The 23,363-nt window shown below is 34.4% G+C and overlaps 3 protein-coding genes across 3 annotated transcripts; 1 reads left to right on the forward strand and 2 right to left on the reverse strand.

Moving 5' to 3' along the window:
* The first annotated feature begins 1,123 nt into the window (after positions 1 to 1,123).
* On the forward strand, positions 1,124 to 9,843 carry LOC147403424 (quillaic acid 3-O-glycosyltransferase CSL1-like). Its single transcript, XM_086439005.1, has 8 exons — positions 1,124 to 1,804; positions 3,152 to 3,247; positions 6,775 to 6,903; positions 7,178 to 7,390; positions 7,480 to 7,579; positions 8,179 to 8,349; positions 8,460 to 8,803; positions 9,193 to 9,843. The coding sequence occupies exons 1-8, from the start codon at positions 1,208 to 1,210 to the stop codon at positions 9,730 to 9,732; spliced, it is 2,190 nt and encodes a 729-aa protein (XP_086295131.1). The 5' UTR covers positions 1,124 to 1,207; the 3' UTR covers positions 9,733 to 9,843.
* Positions 9,844 to 12,216: 2,373 nt separating this feature from the next.
* LOC147403425 (serine/threonine-protein kinase BLUS1-like) lies at positions 12,217 to 13,545 on the reverse strand. The gene has a single exon (XM_086437558.1). It carries the CDS (start codon positions 13,543 to 13,545, stop codon positions 12,217 to 12,219), a length of 1,329 nt encoding a protein of 442 aa, XP_086293684.1.
* Positions 13,546 to 18,763: 5,218 nt separating this feature from the next.
* LOC147403426 (serine/threonine-protein kinase BLUS1-like) lies at positions 18,764 to 20,071 on the reverse strand. Its single transcript, XM_086437559.1, has one exon. It carries the CDS (start codon positions 20,069 to 20,071, stop codon positions 18,764 to 18,766), a length of 1,308 nt encoding a protein of 435 aa, XP_086293685.1.
* Positions 20,072 to 23,363: the final 3,292 nt, after the last annotated feature.

A 23,363-nucleotide genomic window follows, 5' to 3' on the forward strand; every position in this document is an offset into this window, starting at 1 on the left:
TTTAACTTGTAAACTGGGGCTACCAATTTCATAAATGGACTGATTTTTGCAAGGATGATCCCCTCACCATAGAAATCATCCTCAAAAAAAAAAAAAAAATCAAATCATTCCATAGCTTTTTTTCCCATATAAGACAAAACATGTTGTCTAGAATGTTGTCTACAGATCCCAATTCTATATATGTGTGTGTGTGTGTTTCAAGATGAGTAAAGATCAGGGGAGTATTTTAAGTATACCTCGTGGGGGAGTCAGATTATCACAACTCCATACATATAGATAATATTTAATTGATACAGTAGTGTACCTACAACCTTAGGCCATACGCTACAGAAGGTCCCTTTGCATTAAATTTCTTAAGCCTATGCTCAAATGGAAGGAAGACATCTAAATTTCTTGGGAAAATTATTTAAAGGACCCTTGCGGAAGAGCATCTTTCTAAATAGTCCCTAAGTTTTCAGTGGTTGCTTAACATGACATTTAATAAAAAAATTCTTTCTAAATGGTCCTTAGACCTCATCTCCCACATTACTTACGATTGAATGCCCTAATCATTTGAATTCATCGTTTTCATAAAAAAAATTGGATTTTTAACATCTCAAATGAGTTTTGAAAACTCCATTCCATCATAAAGAATTTAAGAAAGAAGAAGAAACTATTTTTAAGGGGTTTTTCAAACATTTTGAAGATGTATGTAAAAAACTAGATTTTTCATTTTTTTTCTTAATTTCTAGATGAAAATCGATCAAGAATGGTTCTTTTGAGTTGAAATCTTCTAAACAAGTCATTATCTCATATTTTTAGTTGATCTTTTCATGTATTTTAGTTGGAAAAACTTGAAAATTGAAAATGGGTGGATTTTACTAGTGTCGACCTCACCACTTGGTGAACTCAACAGTAATTAAAAAACATCGAGTTCAATAGTAAATAAAAATTAGTAAACTCGATAGTAAATATTGGTGAGTTCAATACTAAATGAAAAAACGTTAAATTCGACAGAAAATTTTTTGAACTCGACGGTATTAGGGACCATTTAGAAAGAAAAAGTTTACTAAATACCCTGGTAAGCAATCATACATAACTAAGGGACTATTTAGAAGGAAACCCTTCCACGAGGGTCCTTTTAAGTATTTTTTTCCAAATTTCTTTGCCAATAAAAAACGGAAATCAAACCAAACAGACTCAGTAAAGAGTAAGGAGAAGATAAGAGATGGAGAATCAGTCGTTTCTTCACCTTTCTCAAGTTCAACAACCTCGTGCAACCATACACAGACTTCATACTATCTTTCATACAACAGGGTTACTCGCCTTATTCTACTACCGTCTCTCATCTCTCTTTGCAAGAAATGGGCCCACACCCATCTTGCCATGGATTCTCATCTTTGCTTCTGAGCTTCTACTCTCCTTCATTTGGTTTCTTGGTCAAGCCTGTCGATGGCGTCCCATCTCTCGTACTGTCTTTCCAGAGAGACTCCCTGGGAATTCAGAACTTCCACCTATCGATGTGTTTATATGCACAGCTGATCCAAAGAAGGAACCAACACTGGAAGTTATGAACACAGTTATATCAGCCATGTCTCTGGACTACCCTCCAGAGAAGCTCTCTGTGTATCTTTCTGATGATGGTGGTTCTCCAATTACTTTGCAAGCTATTCGAGAAGCTTTCATCTTCGGAAAGTCTTGGATTCCTTTCTGCACTAGGTATGGAATCAAGACTAGATGTCCAGAACTGTATTTTTCTTCATCATCAGTAGATGAAGATGATGATCAGAGCACCGAATTCATGACGAACAGAGAGATAATCAAGGTGCGTGGGTTGTTTTTTTTAGTCTAATTTTTGGTAATCATAGTCTTAAAACTTCCTTGAGTCGACTCGGTTGAATTTTGAGGTGACTCGGAATCTAATCTCAATGGAGTCGACTTGAACATATTAAAAAACATTTTCTGAACATTTAAAACTAGGGTAAATTACAATTTCGTGTGTTGAATATGGGGAAATTCGTATTTTAGTACAGGGTTAACTGTTCATTTTAATTCTAAAATCATATTCCACATGTTTTGAAAATTATTTTTCAATAAGATCGCTCTTTTTATATTAACGAGATCCATCACTTTTATATCAATGAATTATCCTTTTAAAAATAAATACATGTGTTCTAACTATCTCATGTTTTAATTTTTATCAATGAGATTGTCATTTTGAAATATATGTGATCTCGTTGTTCGCATTTAGGAAATTTAAATGAACAATGTACTGAAATGGAAATTAGACCAAAAGTTACATATATTTTGAAATTTTTTTCTTTAAATTAAGTATATTTAATTTGTGTCAATTTGAAAAAAATGTAAAAAAAAATACTATTCATTTTAATTCTCAAAATGATAAATTATCGTCTTTAGAATTGAAACATGTTGGCTAAAGTGGACAAAAATTTACAATTTTTTCTTACTTAATTTTTTTGATAAATTAAGAAAAAAAAAAATACATCCAAAAGGGAAGGTTTTGTCCCAATTAATTTAAAAAAAAAAAAAAATCGTCTTCAAAGAACAATCCTTTGATAAATGATTAAAAAAAATGCACTTTACTAATATATTTTTTTGTCATACTAATATATTTTAATTTCAAAATCGATAATTTATTATTTTCAAAATTAAAATTAATAAAAAAAAAATTCATAAACATGCACAACTTATGCAAAATTCAATTTCTAATACACTATTTATTTTAATTCCCAAAAGATGTTTTCCAACAAGATCACGAGTAATTTTCAGGTGAATTTATAATCAACGATCACATTTATGAATTATGAACGAGATCACAAGTAATGTTAAAGTCAAAAAATACTGTTGATATATTTAACGACGAGGTCATTGATTATAGAAGTGACGAAGTCGTTGGAGTTTATGTTTTGAAAAATGAACAATGTATCTGAACAAGAATTTTGCCATATTCAACACACAAAATGACAATTTACCCAAATTGATAGTAGTCAACCATTTTGGAAAACTTTCAATTTTCAGTTTATGTTTGATAAAACAGCCTTTTATTTGACTCATCCAATTGACTCTCACAAATCAAACTCAGACTCGAGCATCCGAGTTTGATAGCATTTTCAAGTTTTAAGAAAATTTGTCTCATTGATGTTAAATGCAGTCCAAATATGAGGTATTTAAGCAACATATGGAGAAAGTCAGAGAAATTGATGATAGAAACATCTCTTCCTCTCAGGACCGTCCCCCTTTTATAGAGGTATGTAATTAAACGTAGTTTTTACAGCAGACCACCATTCAATACACGTGTGTACATGTGATTGGTGGGTCCCAGATTTCTATGAGATCTGTGAGCAAATTTTTCTTCTTAATAAAGGGAGCAGAACTGTCAGTTGCATTCTATGATAAGAAAATCCTTTATCATGTTTGTCACTCAACAAACCATTTTTTTCTTATTTTTAGAAAAAAAATAGTCCCACATAATAAGATCTGAAATCTTATTGGGGATCATTGGACCTATATGAATTATCAATTTATCAGTAATCCAACGACACGGTTTCTAAATTTTATGAAAAAAAAATTCAGATTAAAAAAAATCACTTTTGAACTTGATCGAAAGTGTTGAAAAAGGTTGGTTATCTACTCCCTCATTTGAAGTTGAAATTCAAGGGTGAAAATTATTTATTTTTAAAAAAAATGTGTATAATGTTGACCTTCTACCAACCCGTGACACCAAATCATGTTTTTGGATACCGACAATTGATGAAAAATTTGTTGTTTTATTTGTTTAAAAGCATCATATCATTACTAGTGAAATAGATGATCAGATCAAAAGTTACACCAAAATCTCACAATTAATATACCATTTCAAATTAATCATAAGAGGTCACAGTCCATCATAATGCAAATGGGATTTTGGATACACAAGGTGAGAGTGCATTTAATTAAAAAAAAAAAAAAAAATTACTAATTAGATTATCATACAAAAATTAAGGGTCATTTAGAAAGTAAATCCTATTATCCTACTAGAGTTTATTAAGTAATTTTCCCTATTATGTTTAGTGATCATGTACACAACTTTCATTATGAAAAGATGGGGGTTCCATAACTGACGTATTCCATGACAAAAGTCTTATTATGAATAAGATCTGGACCTAATTTTATTGTTTTCTTAGCAAACTTATTTATAACAAATAAAAATAAAATCACTTATTTAATTGACAGTTCGAGTATAATTAATACAATTAATAAGATCATTTAGATGAAAATTATGGTCATTTGGGATGAAATGGTTCCATTTGCCATTTACATTCATAAGAAAGCTAAATTCATCAAATTGTCCGTTAAAAGAATTTACATACATTAAACAATCATTTTCCTTAAAAAAATAGAATTATACATAAAATCAGAAAGACAGCTATTTTCACAAGTTTAAATAAATTTATGATTGACTTAGTAATTTCGGAAAAATGCATAATTTTAACAATATTATTCTTTTAGGAATTGTTGTGATGATATGATAACCCATCACAGAATTATAAGTCAATTGCCTCGGGATACATAAGAAAAAGATTCATGATTATGCATATCCTGAGGCAACTTATCTAAGATTTTGTGACGGGGGTGCAAAGGGCGTGTGTTAGAGGGGGTGTCAAGAAATCATTACACTTATTTTATTCTAAATATAATTTGAATGAATCATGATAATCTGAAAGACAGATATAGATCCATTGCTTTAGAATACGCAAAGACAGATAAGTGTGATTTTGTATGGTTTTGTAAAGGGAGAGTTAAAAAACAAAAGAAGAACAGATTATCACGACTCAAAAAATATAATTCCTATACTTTCAAAAGCAATTAAAGGTTATGAGGTCATAGGTTTCATCAGTAATGGTGTGCGAGAAGATCTATTATGTGAAAAAGGGTAAATTCAATGTCAAGATTAGTCAAGTTTACTTCAATTTGATCAAATTCTAACCAACTTTGAAGTCGAATTTTACCCTTTTATTCCCATATTGGTTGTCATCACAATTTCAGTCTTGGATACTTTCCATAAGAGCCAGAGAGAGAAGTATAAATGATTAAACCAAAGCAGAATACACCAAGAAAGTCTAGATTAAAAATCTAATAGAAAATAAAATATATATGTATATGAATTTCTTGAAACAACGGATATAAATCGAATCGAATACAGGGTATCCGAATTTGAAAATTGTGTATGATATCCGAAATCCAACGGATATCAATAACAAACGTCCGAATTCGAATCCGATTAATTTCTCAGACATCCTATAATATCCAACTCGAAGGAGATAAAAAAAAAATAAATAAATAAATAAATTGAAAATTTTTCTTCTTCACCCTGTATTAAAAACCCTTTGGTTTTGGTTTTGTCAAAACCATTATTTTTTTTTTCATAACAATTGGAGCTCTTTCGGGGATTAAAAAAATTCAAAGGTTCATTGGGAAGAAAAATCAAGGGTGTTTTGGATTGGGGTTGAAGAAGACAGACTATGGCAAGAAAATCAAAGGTTTTGGAAAGCAAAAAAACAAGGATTTTCTACCTTGAGGAGGGATTTGGGGAGCAAAATCAAGGGTTTCCTGTTTTGACGAGGGATTGGAAGAGAAAGATCAAGGGTTTTTGGGTTGAGGATGAAGATGAGGGATTTTGGGGAGAAAAAATCAAGGATTTTCTGTGTTGAGGTTGAAGATGATGAATTTGGGGAGAAAATCAAGGGTTTATAGCTTGAAGTTGAGACGAGAGAGAGAGAGAGAGGACTTACTTGGAGTCGCCGGAGAAGATGACTGGCCAGAGTTGGTGGCTCGCTCATGGCTCTCGTTCCTTGCTCGCAAGCCTATTGAAAACGGAGAAGGGAGAGAATACCAGGAGTGCACTCGGATTGGTTCGGATTTGTGGCATAATCGGAATAAAGAAAACATGATCGGTTAGACAAATTTTGAACTTAAAACCGAACCAATCCAATTACCCTAAGAAATCGAACAAACCCAAACCAACCTTAATTTGAATCAGTTCTCATTCTTATTAATTTCCATAATAAAATTAAAATAATTAAAATTTAAAATTAAGTAAAATAAATATTAAATAAAGCATCAAGCATAATACAAACAAAAGGGTTTGATAGTTTGAGTATTGTTTGAATGTTTTTACCTTTTGTCTTTTAAAATTATATTTTATATATATATATATATTATAATAAATATAAAAATTGACTCGGTTCTCAGATTGGTTCGGTTCTATTATATCCCTAATCTGGAATCGAGTTAAATCAATCGATTTTTTCTTTTTTTTGCAATCCATACCCGAGCCAAATCATGCTCAATCCAATCCAAAAGATTTTGGATTGGTTTGGTTTTCGGATTTATCCGATCCAGTGTGCACTGTAGAAAATACTAGTAGAAAGCAATATAAAATATAAAAAAATGATTTTTATTATTAAAAAAAATTAAAAATACATGATTTATATTACTATAAACCACGTTGTCTTTAAGATAGATTTTGTCCCTATAAAAAGCTTCTAACCGCATGTTTACAAGTTGAAAATCGTGGACCGTCCATTTTTTGTAAATCATCTGTGACGGGGTTAGAAGTTTTGGAATGGGCTGATTTTGGTGAGGATTTGCCATAGAGATCATCCTCACCAAAAATCAGCCCATTCCAAAACTTCTAACCCATGTAAGACAAAAATGGTTGGGCAAATGGTTGGGTGCTGAACATTTCCCTATATATATATTTTCAAATAAATTTAATGGGTTTGATCTTTGCAGGTGATACGTGATAATGCAAGAGATGGTGTTGATAAAAACCATGCTAAAATGCCCCTCCTTGTTTATGTTTCTCGGGAGAAAAGACACTTGCATCCTCATCATTTCAAAGCTGGAGCTCTTAACGTCCTTGTACAGACATCAAGGCTAATCCCTTTTTCTTTTTCTTGCTTTTTTTTTTCTCTCATTTTCACTAATTTAGCAAAATAAGTTACTATCTCGAAAAGCCATAAAATTTTCTGGCTTGCACATTTAGAGTCATGGTATACACTTGGGTATGGACACCCCAAGTGGTAATGGGTTCGGAATGCACAAATTGCCCTTTCAATGTATCATTTTCATGCATACATGCAAGCACAAGAACATTTTAAACTCTAAACTATTGGCATTCCCGTTGTCATTGCAGCTTCGTGTGTCTGGTATAATAAGCAATGCCCCCTACATATTGGTATTGGATTGTGACATGTACTGCAATGACCCATCCTCGGCACGACAAGCATTGTGTTTCCACCTTGATCACCATATCTCTCAGTCATTAGCTTTTGTTCAATTCCCTCAGCACTTCCGCAATCTCAGTAAGAATGATATTTATGGGGGCCAATTGAGATCAGTATTTGAGGTATATACATGAAATTAAATTCCAAGCATTATTAATGCATCGCGGCTTTAATTTTTATTTTAATGTTTGTCAGTTGGATTCGATTTCAGGTGCTGTGGCATGGTTTGGATGGGCTTGAGGGACCGATGCTGTCAGGCACAGGTTTTTATATGAAGAGGGATGCATTGTATAGAAGTGGTACACAAGAAGGTATATTGATAATTGAGTTTCTTTGACCTTTTATTCATTTGTAGGGCTTAGTGGATCAAATTGGTTCAATTAATTATTTATAGGACTGTCAATGAGTTGGATTCAAATTGGATCAAAGTCGAAACATTTTGGTTCCGACCCAGTAGCTTATTGGACTAGATCTCCAAATGTGGATCCAAATTCAATCCAATAACAATTGGAAAATCAAACCCAATTTTGATTATATAAGCATTCCCCCAACTTTGATTTTTCATAAAATTCCATAAAAAGCTATCCTTTATTCTTTTAGTGGCATAAAGCAATGACATTGTTGTCATTGTCCGCTGGCATTTTTATGGATATATTTTTTTAAAACTGTATGATACTTATGAAAATGTCATCGGAAAATGATAATAATGCAATTATATTTTGCTACTAGAAGAAAAAATAAGATAGTTTTTTAGGGACTTCTACGAAAGAAACGATAATTTGTTATTATCAAATTTGGGAAGTTGCATCGAATTTACTGATTAACAAGTAATCGACATAATTAAAAAAGACCCTTCTATAAAATTACATTAGTCGAGTACATGCAATAAAATAAGGATCTGATTATCCAGATATTAATCTCCTTCAAAGTAAACAATCTTTCGGTCCTTCTGATGAGTTCATTGCATCGCTACGTCAAAACTACAAATCTCGTATCATCAAGGAAGGAGATACATCGAAAACATTACTACAAGAGGCTCAAGTTCTGGCTTCTTGCACCTATGAGAAGCACACACAATGGGGTGAACAGGCAAGTACTCCTATATCAATGAAACAATTCATATCTATGTATCTTCATTTTGCTTGATTTTAATCTAACCTATTCTGCTCTTCTTGCTTTGATAACAGATAGGTTACATGTATCACTCTGTGGTGGAAGATTACTTTACTGGGTTTATCATGCATTCCAGAGGCTGGACTTCAGTCTATTATCACCATTCAAGGCCATCCTTCTTTGGTAGTACACCTACAAGTTTGAATGATACTTTGGTTCAGGGCACAAGATGGAACTCTGGGTTGCTTCAAGTTGGTTTCTCAAGGTTTTTTCCTCTCACGTATGGGCCGTCAAAGATGTCCATTCTCCTAAAAATGGGCTATGCATACTTAGCCTTACAGCCACTTTACTCTCTCCCCTTACTATCATATGCTGTAATCCCCCAGTTTTGCCTCTTGAATGGGATTCCCTTGTTCCCTAAGGTAACAAAACTAATACATTAGATACCGTCAAAACTCCGTAATTAAGTATGATCGGTCAAGATTAATACTAAGATGGGGTTTGACTTTTAGCATAATTGACATATTGCAATGCAACTTTGATGTCGTGAATTTGAGCTCAGTTTTCCTACCAAAATGTTTATCTATCAAAAAATGCTCTTAGCCAAATGCATGATACATTATTGTACTCTAACAAAATCACTCTGACAAGATTTTCTTTTTATTTCTTTGAGGTCGTGAATTCGAGCCCAGTTTTCCTACCAAACTGTATCTATCAAAAAAAGTTCTTAGCCAAATGCATGATACATTATCATACTCTCTAACAAAATCACTCTGACAAGATTTTCTTTTTATTTCCCTCACTCTGACAGATTTCGAATGCTTGGTTTCTTATCTTTATGGCTGTTTACGCTTCATCCCATTGCCAACACATATTTGAGGTGCTTTCCAGCGGAGGATCCTTGAGGACATGGTGGAATGAACAGACGAGTGGGATGATAAAGGCAGTTACAGCTTATTTCTATGGAATTTTGGATCTTCTCATGAAGTTTACTGGCCTAAAGGAGATCAATTTTGTGCCTACAAATAAAATTTTTGATGAAGAACAAATCAGAAGATATGAAATGGATATGATCGATTTTCAAGCATCAAATGCGTTACTGCTCCCCTTGACCACAATTGTCTTATTAAATATATCATCTCTGATTGTTGGATTAAGAAGATCTATTGTTGAGAAAGCTTACGACGAGATGTTTGCACAGCTCCTTCTCTCATTTGTCATCTTAGTTATGGGTTACCCAATAATTGAAGGGATGATCATCAGGAAGGACAGGGGACGCGTTCCAACTTCAGCTACACTCTTAGCTGTTGCACTTGTCACAGTTATCTTGTCTTATTGTTACTACAATTGATTAAGAAAAATGTACTACATTTAGTGACCAGTACTCAATAATTTCTTGGTTGAGAGCCCAAGTCCTTTTAATTGTTTTATCAAAGAAATGTTTCCTCATTTGACTTAAGAAGTTATTTTGTATATCAAAATCTGTAACTCGAATTACTTCCCAAGCAAAATAAATTATGTTATTGTCTTTGAATTAAAAAAATTCTGGACTATGTCAATGATTCATATCCTCATCAATTACCTACCATCATCCATGATGATGGGTAAAAGGAAATCAACACAGTTTTGTCGAAACTACATTTTGAACCTGAAATTCAACTTTCTCATAACATTTCACTATTTCTATGGATTGTCCCCAGTTAGGGACCGGACAATCACCTTCCATAAGTCTATAGTGTTCGACGCCTCTACAACTAGTGAGAGGTTTATTTGATGCAAATTTTCTAGCTTTGCCTATAAATTGGCATCTCTCTCTCTCTCTCTCTCTCTCTCTCTCTCTCTCTCTCTCTCTCTCTCTCTCTATTAAATAAAATTACATTTGCTAATACAAGCATATTATAGACAATGCCTTAATATCTATCTGCTTCTCCCAACAATCTTCAGACATTCTAATTTTTGTCCTTGTCAAAGCAAAATGGTTGATGAATCTTCAATTTTCTAACTAGCATCAAATTCCTCTATCCCAAAGCAACTACATCTATTTTTTCCTTTAACTTCTCAAATATTAAGTTAACAAACACCTTATATAGAAAGTTTTGATACCAATCATTGAGGCCAAAAATATTGAGAGAACTGAATCTTCTCATCCCAGTTTCAATTCCTGTATAACCATGGTAGAATGAAAAATTAACAAGAAGACAAAGACCTGATACACTGATTTATACATCACGAGAAGGATGAATCAATATTACTTGCGATTGTGATTGCGACCAAAACCGCTTCAAAAAACTGATTTATATCATTCAGAGAAATTTGATAAATGAATGTGTTGTGGTGCCTAGACTAAACTAGTTGATACAAGATCATGAAGTATATTTCCAAATTATATTAGATGGTTGTGGCATCTAAAACTTCTAAATTTTCTTTTCAAAAGTAGACTTGGAATGGTAAACTTCTTGCAGTAGTGCCGTTGTGGTCCACTAGTGACAGATTATGCAGCTTACCAGTCTCTGGATTATTTACTTATAACCTTATTCATGTAAAGACACAAGTCTTGGAATTATATAGGCATGAATGTGCTTGAAATCTTGCTTTTAACCTCATACATGTGCATTTGTGTTGATCTGTTCCCATTTTAACTTCCCTAATCAGCTCCTCAATCATAGTCTCTTTGAAAGTCGGATTTAAAGCAGTAGATTATTACATCAATCTAATGCTCTGAACAAAATAAATGTCTCAAAATGTAGGCATTGTGATATATAGTTAAGTAACTATCTTTCCCCTGCTATCAATGTGGAATTCGTTGTTTCTTTATGATCCAACACCAGAAAGGAGGTTGGGGTTGACCCAAAAGTTGAGACTTGGGGACTTCAGCCACCAAGTTGATGCCAAAAGTAATTGGAGCAATGATTTCGAGTGTTGATTAGCTTCCGAAATTCACCAGGATTTTCTAGAACAACCTTTGTCAGGGGAGATTATGATAATCAAAATATTGGTGGAAGTGGTTTTTTGTTTCGATCTCAAGGAATGCATGTCATGTTTTCTCTTCTAGTTGGAGAGAGCTTGTGATTATGAAGTTTTTTTTTTTTTTTCCTTATCAAGCAATGACTCATATCCATCTATCTTCCTCACATGTTTCCTTTGCAGGAAGAGCAAAGGAAAAATGTTACAATCTACAAATAGTTACAAAACAAAGCCAATACATGAATTGGTTAAGTGTACAAACCAAAACCCCATGATCTTTCAGGGAACAAATCCCACCTAAACTACAGATCCTCATCAGAGGAGGAACTAATTTAACCTGGACTATTGTATGAGCAGTAAATGTACAATTCCGAGTCGGGGTAATAAGATGACTCTGGATTTGCACGTTCAATAATGAAATCTTATGTAACTTTCTGGTCCTTTCATTTGAGTTGGTTAAATATTTGCAACCCAATTTTCTTGTACCTAATGGTAGTCCTGACGAAATGTCGATCAAAGAAAAACAAGGTTCTTGAGTACTATCTTGGCCACTCCAAATATCAATGTGTGAACTTAATTGTGCATTATTATCCTAATGGATCATGTATGAACTCATGCTTGCCAGAATGAGAAGGTAATCATAAAATGGTGTAACTATCGTAAAATACAGAAAAAATGATTGCTAGAAACAGAAATTTCATTACAAATACAAAATGCAAATTCTGAGAAAATATGACTGTGAAGCACTAACTCAAAAGCGTCTGAGATTGAAAAAAAAACTAAAAAAGAACAATGGGTGTTGTAGTAAACAACTCATTGAATGGAATTGAAGGGAAGAAAGAAAAAGATGTGGGATTTTACAGATTATTACTCATTTTGAAATGTTGCCTTCCTTGCTACTACTTGGACCAACTCTAGGACTGCCCATGGTGGTATTAGTGTGTATGATCGCTCTCATCTGTTCTTCCAAAGGCTGAACATGACCGACCATTTCTGGAGGTAAGTACCCCTCTTTCACCAAGCTCAAGCCGGCCAACATCTTGTTTGTGTTGCTGATGAGCCACTCTGTTCCACTTTCTGTACTACTAGTTTTATAATCATCAACATAACAGATATTCTCAATCTCCTTTTTCAGGTTAGACTTCGTTGTTGCTTTATATCTTGCCTGAAACTTCAACATATGCTTATTAAAATCCCATTCATTAACAATTTCTTTAAATGGGTTTGAAAGTGATATCTTTTCATTGATGTACTTGACAAGAGAATACACACTCAAGCAGTTTTCAAAGAAGGGATCTTTCAGTAACTCATCTGCAGTGGGTCTCTTTTTTGGATCTTTAGCCAGGCAAGGACGGACCATTTCTCTGAATACTTGTGTAGAAACCGTGAACCTCTGCTTCTTGTAATCAGAGATGAGTAATGGGCTTCCCATCCTCGTAAAATCAGACATGGTAAAAGGTTGGTCATTTTCAAAGAAGAGAGGAGGTTTACCACGAATTAGTTCTAAAGCGGTCATCCCAAACAACCATATGTCTGACATGGCGGTGAAGTCTTCAACCATCTCTAAATCAAGCCAATAAGGAGTATTTGATCTAGGAAACAAATTGTCCTTGAGATTGCAATAGTAGTTCTCAGAGAAGGTAAAATCTGCAAGTTTTATAGACCCTGACCCACCATGATCCTTCAAGTCTACAAAAATGTTACTGGCTTTGATATCTCGATGTACCAAACCTTTTCCATGTAGGTAGGAGAGCGCAGTGAGGATTTCTTTGAGAACAGTAGCAATGTAGGGGGCATCCATACCTTCAGGAAAATAAGAGGACACGATAGAGCAGAGAGAGCCAGAAGACATCAAAGGCATCACCACCATTTGCTTCTGATTGAAACATGTCTCTTCAACATTGAGAAATATGTGGGGATTAAGGATGTTGGGTTGGGGAGGATTGAGGATGGGATTGTTGTTGTTCTTGGGGTTCTTGAAATCGATGATTTTGATGGCCACCTCGGATGGGTTAATATTCCTCTGCTTACAAGTAGCTCTGTAGACTTTGGTGAATTTGGTGGATCCAATTGGTTCATGGAGGGTGTAAGCATTCGGGTCAGAAGGATAAGAATTTGGTGGATCGTCGTCTTCGCGTCTACTGGATTTCTTTGGGGACTCAAAGTCGGGAAGTTGAGATGAGCTTCCCATGCGTTTCATGTCTGATGGGTTTCTTTGAAGAGGAAAGAAAGAAATGAGCGTGAGAGAAGAAGAAAAAAAGTAGGATTTGTTTGATCTGTTTTTCTTGTGAAACAGAAGAGATTAAAATGATTTAAAAATGTGATTTGAAGCTCTAATTGTGTTTCTTTGACAGAGAGAGAGTAACAGTTAAAATAAACGAACTAACTAACCGCTCATAACTGTTTCAGTTCAGACACCAATCTGTCTCTGTTCTTGGGGTAGAGAATCTTGATACAATACTAACCAATGTATTATATTAGAGTAGTACGGAATCTGCACCATCGCTCTATGTTGGACGTGGTACAGTTGCTAGGCCCATTATATATGATGAAGCCCACCAAAACTAAGTTAACTTGTCCGAGTCATCTTAAACGAATCAAGTCTTGAGTTATGGGTAGCATGTTGTTACTCAACCTGACAGGGTAACTCAAAAACTCAACTGATGTGTACCCTTCAAGAATCATATATTTTTTCTCTCGGGATATTCGATTATACATCCCATAAAATATTTGCAGTTGTGTATCCCGAGGAAAAAATCTACGGTTCCAGCACCTGTCATGTCAGTGAGTTTTAGAGTTACCGTGTTGGGTTGAGTTACAAAATCAGCACTAGGATAGTGTAAGTAAACGAACTAATCCCTCCAACTCTTTCAGAGTGTTTTTAGAATAACGTTAAATGCACCCCACGTATTAATAAGGGCAATTCAAACCGTAGTCAAATTGTTTTGCCTTAAATGAGTTAAAAGTTTCGAAATGAGCTGATTTTTATGAGAATGATCTCTACGGTGAAGAGATCATCCTCACCAAAAATCAGCTCATTCCAAAACTTCTAACCCCATTAAAACAAGTTCAAGAACTATATATCGTCCATTTTTTTTTTTTTTTTGTAAATCATCTTTGATGGGGTTATAAGTTTTGGAATGAGCTGATTTTTGGTGAGGATGATCTTCTCACCATCGAGATTATTTTCATAAAAAATCAATTTATTTGGAGGCATTTAACCCATATATGACAAAAACAAATTAGCTAGGGTGGAGTGCCCTTGGTAATAACTAGGGTGCCTTAAACCTTACTCTTTTTTTATTATCTAATTTTCAAAACCACCATTTTATTAATATTTTTAATTAAAAATAAACCCTTTAGATACAATTGTGTTTGCACATGCCACCTTCTAGTGTAAAGTAGAAGAATTGAGATACTTCAATTTTTTTCTTAAGGTGAGAGGCATTCAGCTGAAATTCTTTTACTAATTGGATAATTAGGTAGTCACCCAAAGATTAGAGTGTATTATGCAATTTCTCCCATCAAGTCTAAGGAAGATGACATTGTGGGCATCAAAATTTTAAAGAGGCCCTCATAAATTTTATAAGTCAAAATAAAGTCCTTAATTTCACAATTAGGCCCACAAGTCTAAATTGGGGATCTATTAATCGGGACGGACTTCATATGCCTGGGTCTTGGATTTTCGCAAATAAAGTCCATGATCCAGCAAATTCAAGTGATCCATATTAAATATTGGGCCTTATACCTAAATAAATGAGTTTGGCCCAATAATAATTCATAGAATCCTTAAATGGAATTTGGACAAATTTAACCTCTTAAACAAATCAATTAAGCCTATTTAAATTGAGGTATAATGGGAAAGCTAAATTATTTTAAGTATATAAATACAAGAGCCTTTCTCATGGAGAGGGGATCTGGATCACTTTCTCTCAGAAGACAGAAGCTCTCCCTCTAGAGAAGAAGAAGCTCTCAAGCCCTCCTCTAGAGACAAAGCAAGGTTCTTCAGAGATCCGGACTTCAACTAAAGAGAAGATCAAGCATAAAGCCCTTCTCCAGAAGCCAAGAAAACCTTCTCAATCGATAAAGCGCGAAGCCCGGAGAGAAAAAAATCTACAGAAGCCTCTACAGAAGATCAAGCACAAAGTAAAGCCAACGTCAAAGCATCCTCCTCAGCCGATAAAGCGCGAAGCTCGGAGAGAAGAAAAGTTACATACGTCATCATCACTATTTTTGTACTTGACTGTTAATCAGAGGAAACACTGAGATCTGTATCCACTTTTTATCAAAAAATCAATAAAATCATTTGCGATTATATTTCACGGATCTCGAGGTAGATTCATAGAAATTTATTGTCGACAAACATGTTTAAGGTCATTAACATAACTGTTTTCAAAAATTGTTCCTATACTATATTTATAAATGTATAATAAATATAATATGTTAGGAGTGTTTTGGTCTCTTCAAATTAAAATTAGTGATACAAACCATTTAGGATGCCTCTGGAAGCAGAGGTCTTGAGTTTGAATCCACTCTTAGGGGCCACTATCAAGGATTTATCCCATAAATTACTTGATGTGGTTGAATCAAGAGATACCATAACATACCTTTGCAAGAGAACTCACATAGAACACTTGGACTAACCAACATTAGCAAAATTTCAAAATCCAATGATCAAAATTTTGTTTAACTTTTAGACTAGGGTTCGACTAAGGTTCAATTTGGTTGGATCGATTTTGAATTATTAATATATATATATACCCCTTGAACCCAACTTCATTTGCTAACCTCTAGCCCTATACCCATCAATATATACATTTGAAAAAATTTGTAGTGAAGAACTCAAAATATTAATATATGATAAATAAATAAAAATATAAGATTTAGAAAACTATAAATAATATAAAACTATAATTTTAGTATTATTTAATAAATTATAATTGGATTAAAAATAATAAACAACATCCACCAAGATCAAGAAAAAATTTAAAGATTTTATGTATTTTGGGTAACTCGACTCTTTAATTTATGAATATTGCTGTAAAAAGAGGTTGCATGATTTGGTAACTCTCACTTCAATTTAAGAAGCTCTTGTAAAAAACCATTAAAATGAATGATTTATGGACTTGCACGTTATTTAATATCTTAATTAAGAAGATTTCTATAAAAATCTCAAAGAAAGGGATAATGACATATATGTAGGTGCTGGTCAAAGCGGCTTTTTGATTTCTTATTTAACAAGTTTTCATACGATGTTAAGAAGTGTGGTTTATAAAAAACTGAATCAAAGTTCCATATGTGCTCTCGTAACAGACTATTTATAGGAAAATGTGACCTTGAAACTTAAAGTCCTAAGAGTGGGAAGGGATTATGGATACCCCCCCCCCCCCCCCCCCCCCCCCTCTCCCCCCCTCTTTCTAGTAGATAGAGACATTTGTCCCCTTGGAATAATACAAATATTTATTAGCTTAATATAGTCCATGGTACGAAGACCTCTATTGTCTACAACAAATCCAATAATGGAGCTCGGTCAAAGCTAAAGAGTTGAGAAGACACATCAAACAACCAAATCGGTCAAAGTTAAAAGAGCTTGAAAATGACATATTTTTTTTAACAAACACCTTATAAAGAGAGTTTTGATACCCATCGTTGAGGCCAAAAATATTGGGAGAACTGAATCTTCGCATCCCAGTTTCAATTCCAGTATATCCATGGTAGAATGAAAAATTAACAAGAAGGGAAAGATCTGATATGCGGTTTTATGCAGCACGAGAAGGATGAATAGATATTACTTGCGATTGTGATTGCAACCAAAACGGCTACAACAAATTGATTTATATCATTCAAAGAAATTTTGATAAATGAATGTGTTGTGGAGTCTAGACTAAACTAGTTGATACAAGATCATGAAGTATATTTCCGAATTATATTAGATGGTTGTGGCATCGTAAAACTTCTCAATTTTCTTTTCAAAAGTAGACTTGGAATGGTAAACTTCTTGCAGTAGTGCGGTTGTGGTCCACTCGTGACAGATGATGCAGCTTACCAGTCTCTGGATTATTTACTTATAACCTTATTGCACGTAAAGACACAAGTCTTGGAATTATATAGCCATGAATGTGCTTGAAATCTTGCTTTTAACCTCATACATGGGCATTTGTGTTGATCTGTTCCCATTTTAACTTCCCTAATCAGCTCCTTGATCATGTTCTCTTTGAAAGTCGGATTTAAAGCAGTAGATTATTGCATCGATCTAATGTTCTGAACAAAATAAATGTCTCGAAATATAGGCATTGTGATATATAGTCATGTCTATCCCCTGCTATCAATGTGTAATTCGTTGTTTCTTTATGATCCAACACCAGAAAGGAGGAGGTTGGAGTTGACCCAAAAGTTGAGACTTGGGGACTTCAGCCACCAAGTTGACGCCACAAGTAATTGGAGCAATGGTTTCGAGTGTTAATTAGCTTCCGAAATTCACCGGGATTTTCTAGAACAACCTTTGTCAGGGGAGATTATGATAATCAAAATATTGGTGGAAGTGGTTTTTTGTTTCGATCTCAAGGAATGCATGTCATGTTTTCTCTTCTAGTTGGAGAGAGAGCTTGTGATTGTGAAGATGTTTTTTTTTTTTCCTTATCAAGCAATGACTCGTATCCATCTATCTTCCTCACATGTTTCCTTTGCAGGAAGAGCAAAGGAAAAATGTTACAATCTACAAATAGTTACAAAACAAAGCCAATACATGAATTGGTTAAGCGTACAAACCAAAACCCCATGATCTTTCAGGGAAAAAATCCCACCTAAACTACAGATCCTCATCAGAGGAGGAACTAATTTAACCTGGGCTATTGTATGAGCAGTAAATGTACAATTCCGAGTCGGGGTAATAAGATGGCTCTGGATTTGCACATTCAATAATGAAATCTTATTTAACTTTTTGTTCCTTTCATTTGATAGTTAAGTACGTTGGTTAAATATTTGCAACCCACATTTCTTGTACCTAATGGTAATCCTGACAAAATGTCGATCAAAGAAAAACAAGGTTCTTGACTACTATCTTGGCTACTCCCAATATCAATGTGTGAACTTAATTGTGCATTATTATCCTAATGGCTCATGTATGAACTCATGCTTGCCAGAATGAGAAGGTAATCATAAAATGGTGTAATTATCGTAAAATATAGAAAAAATGATTGCTAGAAACAGAAATTCCTTTACAAATACAAAATGCAAGTTCTGAGAAAATATGACTGTGAAGCACTAACTCAAAAGTGTCTGAGATTGAAAAAAAAAACAAAAAAACCAAAAAAGAACAATGGGTGTTGTAGTAAACAACTCATTGAATGGAATTGAAGGGAAGAATGAAAAAGATGAGGGATTTTACAGATTATTACTCATTTTGAAGTGTTGCCTTCCTAGCTACTACTCGGACCAACTCTAGTACTGCCCATGGTGGCATTAGTGTGTATGATCGCTCTCATCTGTTCTTCCAAAGGCTGAACATGACCGACCATTTCTGGAGGTAAGTACCCCTCTTTCACCAAGCTCAAGCCAGACAACATCTTTTTTGTGTTGCTGATGATCCACTCTGTTCCACTTTCTGTACTACTAGTTTTATAATCATCAACATAGCAGATATTCTCAATCTCCTTTTTCAGGTTAGACTTTTTTGTTGCTCTATATCTTGCCTGAAGCTTCAACATATGCTCATTAAAATCCCAGTCAATGACAACATTCTTAAATGGGTTTGAAAGTGATATCTTTTCATTAATGTACTTGACAAGAGAATACACACTCAAGCAGTTTTCAAAGAAGGGATCTTTCAGTAACTCATCTGCAGTGGGTCTCTCCTTTGGATCTTTAGCCAGGCAACGACGGACCATTTCTATGAATACTTTTGTAGAAATCTTGAACCTCCACTTCTTGTAATCAGAAATGAGTAATGGGCTTCCCATCCTCGTAAAATCAGACATGGTAAAAGGTTGGTCATTTTCAAAGAAGAGAGGAGGTTTACCAGAAATGAGTTCTAAAGCGGTCATCCCAAACAACCATATGTCTGACATGGCGGTAAAGTCTTCAACCATCTCTAAATCAAACCAATAAGGAGTATCTGATTTAGGAAACAAATTGTCCATTAGATCGCAATAATAGTTCTCAGAGAAGGTAAAATCTGCAAGTTTTATAGACCCTGACCCACCATTATCCTTCAAGTCTACAAAAATGTTACTGGCTTTGATATCTCGATGTACCAAGCCTTTTCCATGTAGGTATGAGAGCGCTATGAGGATTTCTTTGAGAACAGTAGCAATGTAGGCAGAATCCAAACCTTCAGGAAAATAAGAGGACACGATAGAGCGGAGAGAGCCAGAAGAGATCAAAGGCATCACCACCATTTGCTTCTGATTGAAACATGTCTCTTCAACATTAAGAAATATGTGGGGATTAAGGATGTTGGGTTGGGGAGGATTGAGGATGAGATTGTTGTTGTTCTTGGGGTTCTTGAAATCGATGATTTTGATCGCCACCTCGGATGGGTTAATATTCCTCCGCTTACAGGTGGCTCTGTAGACTTTGGTGAATTTGGTGGATCCAATTGGTTCATGGATGGTGTAAGCATTCGGGTCAGAAGGATAAGAATTTGGTGGATAGTCGTCTTCGCATCTACTGGATTTCTTTGGGGACTCAAAGTCAGGAAGTCGAGATGAGCTTCCCATGCGTTTCATGTCTGATGGGTTTCTTTGAAGATGAAAGAAAGAAATGAGGGTGAGAGAAGAAGAAAGAAAGTAGGATTTGTTTGATATGTTTTTCTTGTGAAACAGAAGAGATTAAAATGATTTAAAAATGTGATTTGAAGCTCTAATTGTGTTTCTTTGACAGAAAGAGAGAGAGAGAGAGTTACAGTTAAAATAAACGAACTAACTAACCGCTCATAACTGTTTCAGTTCAGACACCAATCTGTCTCTGTTCTTGAGGTAGAGAATCTTGATACAATACTAACCAATGTATTATATTAGACTACTACGGAATCTGCACCATCAATCTATGTTGGACGTGGTACGGTCGCTAGGCCCATTATATATGATGAAGCCCACCGAAACTAAGTTAACTTGTCTGAGTCATCTTAAACGAATCAAATCTTGAGTTATGGATAGTATATTTGAAACTCAACCTGAGAGGGTAACTCAACTGGTGTGTACCCTTCAAGAACCATATATTTTTTCCCTCGGGATATCCGACTATGCATCTCATAAAATATTTGCAGTTGTGTATCCCAAGGGAAAAAATCTACGATTCCCGCACCTGCCATGTCAGTGAGTTTTTGAGTTTGGTTGAGTTACAAAATCAGCACTAGGATAGTGTAAGTAAGCGAACTAATCTCTCCAACTGTTTCAGAGCTTTTTTCAGAGTAACGTTAAAAGGCACCCCACTTATTAATAAGGGCAACCCACACCATAGTCAAATTGTTGTCTTAAACGAGTTAAAAGTTTTGAAATTAGCTCATTTTTAATGAGGATGATCTCTATGGTGGGGAGATCATCCTCACCAAAAATCAGCCCATTCCAAAACTTCTAACCCCATTAAAACAAGTTCAAGAACTGTATATCGTCCATTTTTTTTTTTGTAAATAATCTTTGACGGGGTTAGAAGTTTCGGAATGAGCTGATTTTTGGTGAGGATGATCTTCTCACCATAGAGATCATTCTCACAAAAAACAGCTCATTTGGAGGCGTTTAACCCATATAAGACCAAAACAAATTGGCTATGGTGGAGTGCCCTTGATAATAACTGGGGTGCCTTTAACATTACTCTTTTTTATTTTCTAATTTTCAAAACCACCATTTAATTAATATTTTGAATTAAAAATAAACCCTTCAGACACAATTGTGTTTGCACATGCCACCTTCTAGTGTAAAGTAGAAGAACTGATAGATACTTCAATTTTTTTCTTAAGGTGAGAGGCATTCAACTGAAATTCATTTACTAATTGGATAATTAGGTAGTCTCCCAAAGATTAGAGTGTATTATGCAATTTCTCCCTTCAAGTCGAAGGAAGATGACATGCTTAAGGTCATTAACATAACTATTTTAAAAAACTGTCCCTATAATAAATTTATAAATGTATAATAAATATAATGTATTAGGAGTGTTTTGGTCTCTTCAAATTAAAATTAGTGATACAAACCATTTAGGATTGGTGAGATGGCCAATTTGTCCACAGTTAGGGACCGGACAATTACCTTCCATAAGTCTATGGTGTTCAACTCCTCTACAACTAGTGAGAGATTTATTTGATGCAAATTTTCTAGCTTTTCCTATAAATTGGCATCTCTCTCTCTCTGTCTCTCTTTTTATTCTATACTAAATAAAATTACATTTGCTAATACAAGCATATTGTAGACAATGCCTTAATATCAATCTTCTTCTCCCAACAATCTTCAGACATTCTAATTTTTGTCCTTGTCAAAGCAATGCCTTGTATTGTTCTTGTTGAACTAATTACTGATGAATCTTCAAATATCCAAACTCAAATTCCTAACTAGCATCAAATTCCTCTAACCCAAATCAACTACTTTTCTTTTTCCCTTAACTACTCAAATATGAAGTTAACAAACACCTTATATATAAAGCTTTGATACCAATCGTCGAGGCCAAAAATATTGAGAGAACTGAATCTTCTCTATGTAACTTCACGTAGAATCCAACAATATTGCTTCACCAATCAACTATAAATTATCGATATGCAATTTCAAGTCTTGTCACACAGATACAACTCTATCTACTCTTATTTCTTCTGCCAAGATTCATATCGTTGTGGCCTTCTTCTGTGCCCTTTCAAAAGCATCAAATTACAATAAAGCACTGCTCATTAGTACTATTATTGGTCTTTGTTGCATCCCAAAACCATCTCGATCAACTTTCCTTTATTTTATCTTCTGTTGGGGCCATTCCACTCATCACTCTCAAAATCCTTGTTATTTCTATGCTCATCTATGAACCTTTTATTTCCTAAATGCCCTATGTTCAACCCCATTATGAAGAGCTGGTCTTATTGATGCTTTTTAAAATTTTCCCTGTAGTCAAATTTGTACATGTCTGTGGCATAACACTTGGGAAGCACAACTCCACTTCAGACATCAGAACCAACTCCATCAATAAAATCTCTATCAGTTATATATCTTATATGCTATTTATGCACTCTAATTATCTGGAAAAAAATTATATTGAAAATGTACTATAATATGTGGTATTGATATAAGAATGTTATCCAGGTATATCGAACTTGTTGAGATCAGATGGACGTCAAATAGTATGTATCACTGACACAGCATCACTAAGTTGCAAAGGTGTCAAATATGCATAGTGTTCAACCTGTTCCCATCCCAGTCTCAATTCCAGTATATCCATGGTAGAATGAAAAATTAACAAGAAGGGGAAGAACTGATATGCTGTTTTATGCATCATGAGAAAGATGAGTTGATATTATTTGTGATTGTGATTGCAACCAAAACGGCTTCAACAAACTGATTTATATCATTCAGAGAAATTTACTGATAAAAAAAATAAAAAATCATTCAGAGAAATTTTGATAAATGAATGTGTTGTGGGGTCTAGAGTAAATTAGTTGAGATGATACATGAAGTATATTTCCGAATTATATCAGACGGTTGTGGCCTAGTAAAAATTCTAAATTTTCTTTTCAAAAGAAGACTTGGGATGGTAAACTTCTTGCAGTAGTGCTGTTGTGGTCCATTAGGGACAGATTATGCAGCTTACCAGTCTATGGATTATTTACTAATAACCTTATTGCACGTAAAGACACAAGTCTTGGAATTATATAGGCATGGATGTGCTTGAAATCTTGCTTTTAACCTCATACATGTGCATTGGTCTTGATCTGTTCCCATTTTAACTTCCCTAATCAGCTCCTCAATCATGTTCTCTTTGAAAGTCGGATTTAAAGCAGTAGATTATTGCACCAATCTAATGTGCTGAACAAAGTAAATATAGGCGTTG

Source organism: Akebia trifoliata, chromosome 4 (assembly GCF_017979445.1).
Source record: "Akebia trifoliata isolate Shusen 1 chromosome 4, ASM1797944v1, whole genome shotgun sequence".
Lineage (NCBI taxonomy): Eukaryota > Viridiplantae > Streptophyta > Magnoliopsida > Ranunculales > Lardizabalaceae > Akebia > Akebia trifoliata.